This window comes from Triturus cristatus, chromosome 6 (genome assembly GCF_964204655.1).
Source record: "Triturus cristatus chromosome 6, aTriCri1.1, whole genome shotgun sequence".
Lineage (NCBI taxonomy): Eukaryota > Metazoa > Chordata > Amphibia > Caudata > Salamandridae > Triturus > Triturus cristatus.
Window position 1 is genome coordinate 268,213,227 of NC_140589.1, and position 9,365 is coordinate 268,222,591.

A 9,365-nucleotide genomic window follows, 5' to 3' on the forward strand; every position below is an offset into this window, starting at 1 on the left:
GGGCTGAGCAGCAGGATGCTGCTCCCGGTGGGGCCTTTACCATCTTACTTGTAACTGAATAAACTACATAATCTACACTACTGGCTACTGAACTAATTACCTACAAGGACCTTACTTCATTTACAAAAATGACCACTGCTTGTTTGCAAAGAAAACATACTTTCAAAACCATGTTTTTAAAGCGTCTTCTCAGAATCGTGGCACCATTTAACAACCCACCCTGCATTCAGCATCACGGCGAATACCCTGACCCTCGGTGGCATTACAGACCATCGCTCTCTGTGCAATGAGAGTCACATCTCCTCATCTCATCTCTTCCCAGCATGACTTGCAAAAGCTATTTCTAGGAGTCAACCCCACCCATACCATATGGGTGCTCTAGCAGCTGCCAATAAATCAGCTATAATTTCCCTTTGACAAGATAAGACCAGAAACTTGAGCTTTAACGCCTGGGATCTTTTCTCATTAGATACCTGCAGCATTACAGTAATTTTTGTTACTTTTCTTACAAAATGGAGAAACTTAGCTGCGCATAACTCAATTTGCTCTTCAAATGTCATTTGCTGCAGTGTGATTCTCTATGGCTCAGGGAGGCTTCATTTTTCACCTCTCTATTTGATTAAAAAGATCAAATAGAGGGTGTTTTCTTCCACCGACAGAGGTTCTGTCAATTAGATTAGGTTCGTAGGACTGCAGCTGAGGTCATTTATTCTTTCATACTCAACGTTCTGCTCTGCCGTATACGTTACGGACAATGGCGTCATACGTGTACTTTGGCCACCATACTAGTACGCTTCGGATGCTATGCTTGTAGTATTTGGGCTCCAAGCATGGCCAGAGATGAGCCAATGCAGAGAGATGTCACCAGATGTGTTAAGGCAGCACTTCAGTGCATGCCATGCCTCTGCCTCTGGCAGTGCAGTAACTAAGTGCAACAGCCATATGGAGGGAGTGCTTGCACTTCAGTGACAGGTTTGTGATGGAGTAGGCGTTAAAATAGATGAATTTACTTTAATCCAAAGCCACACCAAGGTGAGTGCTTGTACTGGAAAGCCATGATTATGCCACGGTGCACCAATACATACTAGTTTAATCTCACTGCAAGCATCTCCAGGTGCCTGAGTGTGCGCCCTACACCCATTTTGATGCAACGAGATATAGCTAGAACACAGCTAAGCCAGTCTTCCAGTGTGTAAAGCAGACAATACTGGCTCAACAGTGACAAGATCAGAATAAAATCTCTGCACAACCATCTTCAAATGAGTCAAGTTATACTTGGGGAAAAAACTGCTGCAGGTTTATTACATACAACGTTATGTAATCTGGTGGGTTAGCTTACGGGCGATTCAAGGACAGGCAGCCTTCTCACCGCCTGCCCGCCTGATGAGCCTAGCAGCACTGTGGCGAACCTCTTAGTACCGCACCTTTTGGTTATCCCCCTCCTGGATCACCTGACCCCCCTAGGTCCCTTATACTCACGCCCTTCTGGGCGGAGCGTAGCTAGGCAAGCCCCCGGTTGCTCAGGCCCACAACCGCCCGAAGGCCTAACGGGGCGCCAACATAGAATCCGTGAACCTCCCATGAGGCTCCTGGGGTTCGGCTCTGGCACCACCGTGTGCCGCGCAGCGATACCGTTCTGTACCCGTATGCATCCAGATCGCCTGGTAACTCCGCCACAGCCCAGAAGGTGGCCAACCGTTGCCGCTGGGGCCACCCACCAACTGCTCTAGTCTATTACCTGCAACCTTTGTGTGCTAGTGCCTCCTCCAAGTCTAGCAGGAACAAGTCCATCCCCACCGGAGTGAGGTGTACCCCGTCGGACTTTAAGTATCCTTTGACCCTTTCCTGAATCATTTCATGTCTGATAAATCCCAGGCCCCTCTGCTGAGTGAACTTGCGCATGGAGCTGTTCATCCGTTTCCTGGACCGCTCCACCGCCTCACCAGACTTAGCACCCTGCCACACCCTCCGAGGAAAAATCTCTGACCACCAGAGCTCGCACTGACCTAAGCATTCGCTCAGTTCCCCCAGGTCAGTCTTCATGGCATGCAGGAGCAGGGTCCTCCCCGAGGCAGTCAAGTCATTGCCCCCCAGGTGGATCACCAAAAATTGGGCGGGCACCCAACGTGGCTAGCGAGTGCTCCAGTCTGTTCATGAGGCTGAACCATCTCATCCCTGGAAACCCCAACCACTCAAACTTTGTCTGCGAGAAACGCCACATCCTGTTCCTGATTGATGCCAGCGGGCCATCCGGGAGATGGCAGAGTACCCAATGACCCACACACATCACCCTGAAGAAACAAAGGACACGTTTCAACTCAAAAGTTTATTACCAAACAGTAAGACATTGCACTACAACCACCATAAACAAGTGGCACACAACACTGCATGTTACAGTCCTAAAACACAAAGCAGGCCCCATCAGGGGCGGATATATCGCTTATAACACTGAGACTCCCAGCGCCCCACTTCATTGACCCGTGCCGGCTGAGAATGCAGTGGTGGCCGCCCCAATCCTGAAGGAGTGGCTTGAATATTTTTTATCAGCCTGGAGAAGGCCGGCCTTAGACAGGCAAGCACCCATTACCCTGTCTACCTGGAAGATGGTTAGGGGAACCAGGTCTGCGTGAATCAATAAGTACCCCGGTGCTGCAGGGCGAAGAGAGACGAACTCCCGGACCCTGGCAACCGGGCAGTATCTGGGGTCTACTAAAGGCAGAAGCTCCACCACTACTCCCTTTCCGTTCTGATCAGTCTTTGACCTTCGAAGGTGGATAGTTAACTCACCCAACAACCGGATGTCCGCTATGCCCAGGGCGTCCCCTGACCTATCAGATTTGGACCAAGCCACTAACTCGCTGATCCGGAAAGCTCCAAAGAATGCTAAGCAAAAGGAAGCGGCAAAGAGGGATGCCTCATAAGGTGAGTGGGTGACACCTCCCAGGACATCTAGCATGGCCTGCAGGATGGGAAAGGTGATGGGGGACCTGTTGTCTGGCACCCGGGGCTCTTCCCTGGCCCACCCCTTTAGAGCCGCCCTGATGGCAAAGGACTTGGTAGGGTCCTGTCCTCCTTTAAGCTTGGCATCGTGACTGACCGCCGCTAAATGACCACAGACCCAAGAGTGACTCTTTCCCTGTTTCTTGGCCCACACCACGAAAGCCTGTACCTTGCCCTCCACGGGTACCCCGGCCAGGCCTAAGACAGCAGCCACATTGTTAAAGCCGGTCAGGTCTGCCAGGTACCGCTTCCTGATACCGGGGGCCAAGGCCCATTCACCCATGGCCCTTAGCTGTTGTTCCACTCCAAGATCCTCCAGAGGGTTGCGGGGAAGGGGGTCATCTCCGCTCTCGCCTGCGGCCAGGCCTCCCGGAATCGGAGCCACTGAAAACGATAGAGCGTCAGCCGCAACATTCTTGACCCCCTCAATGTGTCGAGCCCTACAGTCCAAGTTGCAGCGCAGGCTCCCTCTGGCGAGCTCCCTGAGCAGGCAGAGCACCAGCGGGCACTTGGCGGTCTGCCCGTTGATGGCCTGCACGACGGCCATATTGTCCGACCAGAAAAGAACCTTCCTGTCAGACAAGATGGCCGGCCACAGGTGGAGGGATATGATAATAGGGAAAAGTGCCTAAACGGTGATTTTGGAAGTGATGCCGCGCTTGCGCCACGCATTGGGCCATTCCTGTGCGCACCATTCTTCGCCCAGGATTGCCCCAAAGCCCTCCCTCTCCGAGGCGTCCATGAACAAGCTGAGCTCGGGACTGTCGACCCAGGGGGCCCTCCAGATAACCGTCCCATTGAAGTGCGACAGGAACTCCCCCCACATGACCAAGTCCTTCTTCAGGCCTGCCCCCAACTTGACCAGGTGGTGTTTTCTAGACACGTTAGCTGTGCCCCTGGCTAATCTCCTGGCGAACACCCACCCCACCGGGATGACTCTGGCAGCAAAGTTTAACTTGCCCAGGAGGCTTTGGATGACACCCAAAGGAGCCTTGTCTTTCCCCAGCAGTGACTGAATGTCCTGCCGCAAAGCCTGGACCTTCTCTGCTGGGATCCCCAGCTCTTGAGTCAGCAGCTCTGGCCACTGCGCCTCATCCTCTCCACTCCCATGATACTTGTCAGGGGGCTCCTTCTTTCGTCCAAGACGGTGAGTGATTAAAACAACTCATTATTCATCACAGGCGAAACCGATGCATTACCAATGCTTGTTAGTAGTACTTCCACCCAGGGATGGGGGCCTTCTTTGTTGGCCAGTGTATGTAGGAATGTGTGATTAGCACATAAGTCTTGGGTCAGAAACAGGGCATTAAAGGGTGCAGGTCAGTAAACTAACTCTGTACAGCATTGTGATTAGCAAACAATGTGGCAGAGTTAGTACTGGTGGTTACTATTGGTAGTGTAGTATTTCTGGCCATATGCGATGATCTCACCAGAGCCCTTAATGAGAGTAAGGTTATATTTTACCTGTGACTACTTTAGAAATATAAACCTACAAGGAGAGTTTTACCAACATATGTTCTCCTCACAAGGACTAGTCATGAACCCAAAAAGCAGCCGACATACATTAACCCATTCCACTGCATTTGCTGTGTGCGAAGTGAGGCCTGGATATTTTTATTATAGGTAATATAAATATGCATATTTATATTTTCTATGCCCATTAACAGCAGTAAAGCTTGTCCTACTCATAAAAACCTACAGTGGCTGAACAATGTTCATATACTAAGTTACCCCCCCTCCAGTCTGGCTGCTATTATCCCTTGCCTATCTTCACTTCCACGCACTCAACAGCAAAATGACCAGCCTCCTACGTCTGCTCCAAATCACATTCACAGTCCTCTCTTTGGCTGTAATTCAAATCTTTTACATCTGAATTAGAACTGACCACCCACATGGTGCGATTTTGTTTAATGGAGCAGTACATGTATAACATCACATTGTTAGCTACTACCCCACGTTTACTATGTCACTTACAGACACTGATATTGAGGCAGCCAACAGTACAGAGGCATCAGGAGTAACAACCAGAGTTCCGTCATTGGTGCACCTCAAAAAACACTAAAGGTTCCTGTTGGTACTCAGCACATAGGAATCTTCTACTATGTTTACGATTATTGTAATGTAAATGTGATACCTTCTTCATCCAGCAATCTATCAATCAACAGTAGCTAACTGCTTCTTGGTGATTTGCTCATTTGAACAGTCAATCAATCAATCAAAAACTTCTTTATTCGACCTTCCGAAGACAGGTCATAAAAGATACACATGCAAATACAGTGTTAAAACATCTCATAGAAATGTACCATCATTATAAAATTCATTAAATTTAAGTTTTTTCTTTTTTTTCTTTTTTTTTTTCCCCTGTTTAAAACCAAAGAAAAAAAAAAAATTTGAACAGTCAGGCCTTGAGTCCTTTCCTGACTTCCCAGAGTGATGGGGAGGTCCTGAGGTGCAGGAGAAAGTTGTTCCAAGCTCTGGTCTCCAGGTGTGAGAAGGAGCGTCCTCGCTGTTGCTTCGGCAGATCCAGGGGTTGTCTGCGAGGAAGAGAGAGGCAGATCTTAGGTGCCCGGTTGGTTGATGAAAGGTAATGCATTTTTTGATGTCTGCTGGTCCTTTGTTGTGCAGGGCTTTGCATGTGTGGGTCAACATCTTGAAGAACTGGCATCTCTTCTGGATCGGGAGCCAGTGTAGCTTCTTGAGGTGCGGTGTGAGGGTGAGTCTTGCTGCTGAGTTTTGAATTGTTTGTAGTCTCTTCAGGAGGAGTGCAGTGATTACTACCTAGAGTCTGTTCCTGTAGTCCAGCCTGCTGGTGACGAGGGCCTGTGTGACTGTCCTTCTGGTGTTGACTGGGAGCCACCTGAATATCTTGCGGAACATGCGTCTCAATGCAAGGCACATATTGTAGCAGAGAAGGTGTCCCATAAGTCTTCTACATCTATAGTTAAAATCTTGAAACTGTTGAAATGTATACATGAAATCAATATTTGCCTTAACAGGAAGTCACTAGATGAAGTGACCCACAAGCTCCAGGTCTATGAACGGAGACAGAAGCGCTTCTAGAACTACAGACTCTGATGCGGAAGATACTATTCCACTTCACTGAAGGCCACCATTTTTTTTTTGCTCACAACATGCATGGTTATTGCTCCAAGCTGTTGACTACATTAAAAAAGAAACTTTCCAAATAGATCTTAATCTCAGTGCATAAACTTAATAAAGCTCGACAACGGTGTCATTGTAGTGTTCTAAACCAATAAAGCTGTATACAAGTCTACAAACTGTAAATGCTCAATAAAGCACATTGTATAATATGCTTAAGATACATAATTGCCCTTGTTGCGAACTGTTTATGCCCCTTTTTTCAAATTCCTACTTGAAAGCATATTACTTAAAAAAACACAGACGTGAATCGGCGTGTATTGTATTGTACTGTACTGTATTTGCATTTATATAGCGCTTACCACCCCTGACGGGGCATCAAATCGCTTTTTCGGCGAGTAGCACACTACTCCGGAACCCAAAAGGCTTCGCGCTGAATTAGTATAGTGAAATATGAAATTAATTTGAGCGGTGGATATGTTAGTCTGTTATTTGGATTGAAAGGATAGTGGAGTATACATATCAAACTGTAAAAACACTTTTTAAGAATTCCCAGCATACTTGTATGTACAAGTAGTTATCTCCATGCCACAAACAAGTGTCTGTGATAAGTATCATAGATTTTCTTTATTCGGATGCCTTTCTGTCCATCACTCTAACTTTGCATTGTTCATGCTGGTCATCAGATAGTTGTCCCTGACAAAATAGGCAAATGATGTAAAATATCATTCCGGAAGAAGTTTAACAGTCTAGAACTCCTTAAGTAAATATCATAGCTAAACATCAGTTTGACTGTTGCATTTGTCATCTGAAAAACAATTATGTAAAGAAGAAACACAGGGTTAGGAATCTGTGTCATTTAGATTGATAAGATATAAATTGATAATGTAATTGTAGATGCGATTCTGTTCCTGGAATACTTTACTACGTGATTGATGTTGCTAATTAACAATAATAACATTTGTATTTGTAAGGCTAATCAGTATATTAACCTGTTTAAGTTTTGTTTAACATGCATGCATATACGAATCCTTCGTGAATTATAAGATGCAAAGAAAATTTATGTTGTTAAACTTAGTGTACATGCCTAATCCTGATTCAAAATAAATAATGCTAACTCCGTAAATTGTGTATGCAATGTAACTAAAATGTTTTCCATAATAATAGCGGTTTGTGAGGAGAATAAATGTAAAAACATGGTGTGCTTTATGCTCTGTCTAGTTTCAGAAACTAAAGGGAATATGTTATGTTATGTTAAAATTATTTGTAGAGCGCACATGCACCGATTGGTTTCTTGGCGCTGTATATAGGAATAGCCTGAGTTCTGGTGAGTTATTCATTTGTGCCTCACCCGAATCAGGTCATGGTGTGGTTTTGACAAGTGTAAACTCATTATGCGGCTCTGAGTCTGAAGGTGAACCTTTCCAAATTAAATGTAACTATATGTATAGAGACAGACCATCTAACTATCCAACTCAGCTTAATTTGTGCAGGTGGTGGATACCAGCACTGAGCATGACAGACGTTTTGTGAGGCTCAGGCCATCAAACTGAAGGGAGCCCTCCACAGTAGTAGGATCTTTTTCAAAGTTTTGACATTTGTCCCACAGATAAAGCGAAAAATAGGCAGATCCAGCATCTGGTGTCAGCCCTGTTAGCGACATCATCATTAATAAAGAGGGCAGCTTTGCTTTAAAATCTAAAAATATATATGTTTCCTCTCCCACTTTGGGTCCTCAAAAATGCAGTTATGGGATAATACCTTTCTGACAGGCCAAACCAGCACTCACTTCTGGTGACCAAAACCTACTTTCCCAAATTCGACTTTGACCCAGAGCAAGGAGAGAAAGGCAGAAAAGGGAAAATAGTACGACAATAAAAAAGGGACACAGCCGGCATGAAAAAGAGCATGCATCAGTGAGATAAAGAGACAAAGTGGAAAGGTGGCGGAAGGAAGAGGCACAAGTTCGAGTCAAAACTAGGCAGTCTTTGTATTCAGAAAACCCAACACTCAGCAGCGTCAGCAGAGGGCTCCTAGGAAAACTTTGAACCCTGGTGCTTATTTTCTCTATACAAATTAATCTAGGTTTAATTGATGATGAATTTGTATTCATTTGGAGCAAAACGGTCATCTCAGACCCTTGGAGGTCTAAGCAATGGCCACTGGCTCGCTCAAAATTCATGGACCCCTTCCAAATCCTAAAATGTCAAAGATTGGAGTTGGTTCTTGCCTTCAGCTGTGGTAGTTATATATATATGCCCCAGAAGAAATATGACGCGCACAAGGGATACTTTATACGTCCCTTTGTTCACAGAGGGAGAGCGGTGAGGCCATTGGTGGAAAGGGTGTGCAGGACTGTTCTAAGTGTCTCATCGTGTTCCGGCTTGGTTCTCCCCATTACTAGGATGTCATCCTGGAAGTATAGGACGTCGCGACAGCTTATACATTAGTTTTTGGAATACTGATGCTGCAGATGCCAGGGCAGGTGCCGGAATCGGTAGCAGCCACATGGGGTGATGAACGAGGTCAGCTTTCTAGACGATGGGTGGAGTAAGATCTGATGGTATGCGGCAGTAAGGTCTATGGTCGAAAACCACTTGATTCCGCTTGTTTGAGCTAGCATGTCGTTGATGCGTGGCAGCGGGAACTTGTCGACTAGTATGTTTTTGTTTAGGTCTCGAAGGTCAATGCACAGATGCACTTTTCCGTTTGGTTTGCGTGCCACTTCCTAGGGCGCCAGCCACTCGGCGCTTTTGACTGACAGGGACCGCCCTGTCGTTAAGCTGGATTTTATGCGTGAACTTAGACAATTGTCCAATGGTCCCACCGAATACTTGGGGCTTTCGCTTGTCATCAGTACTTGCGCTTTTCCACCGGGGTTGAGCTGGATGCCCAGCGATCCTTGGTCAATCCACCCTAGGACTGAGGGTCCTATTTCTGCTACGTACAACTTGCCTGTGGTCTCCCGCCTCTTGAACTCGAAGTGTAGACGTCAGAATCCTACCATGGGAATATTTTCACCTGTGAAGGTGACCGGATGTACGTCCATAGGGTGTAGGTGACACCCTTGAGTGCTGGCAAAATCCTTGTCCCATATGTCCCTTTTTATGATTGTAAATGGGAACCCGGAGTCCGCCACCATGGATATCAGGATCCCTCCTATGGACATGAGACAGGACGGTTTCCTCCTGGAGGTGCAGTCGACGCCTAACGCCTAACAACTAGTCCTCTATGCACAGGATGCAATCTTCGTCTTCTTCTCCTTT

General features: G+C 46.6%; 1 protein-coding gene across 1 annotated transcript in view; it reads left to right on the forward strand.

Annotated features, from left to right (window-relative positions):
* The window catches only part of MATN3 (matrilin 3), a 137,808-nt gene extending 130,584 nt beyond the window's left edge, over positions 1–7,224 (forward strand). Inside the window, exon 5 of the mRNA XM_085610630.1 lies at positions 6,003–7,224. Within this exon, the coding sequence (XP_085466756.1) occupies positions 6,003–6,060 (58 nt within the window). The 3' untranslated portion in view covers positions 6,061–7,224. The remainder of the gene's footprint in view (positions 1–6,002) is intronic.
* The last annotated feature ends 2,141 nt before the right edge of the window (positions 7,225–9,365 follow it).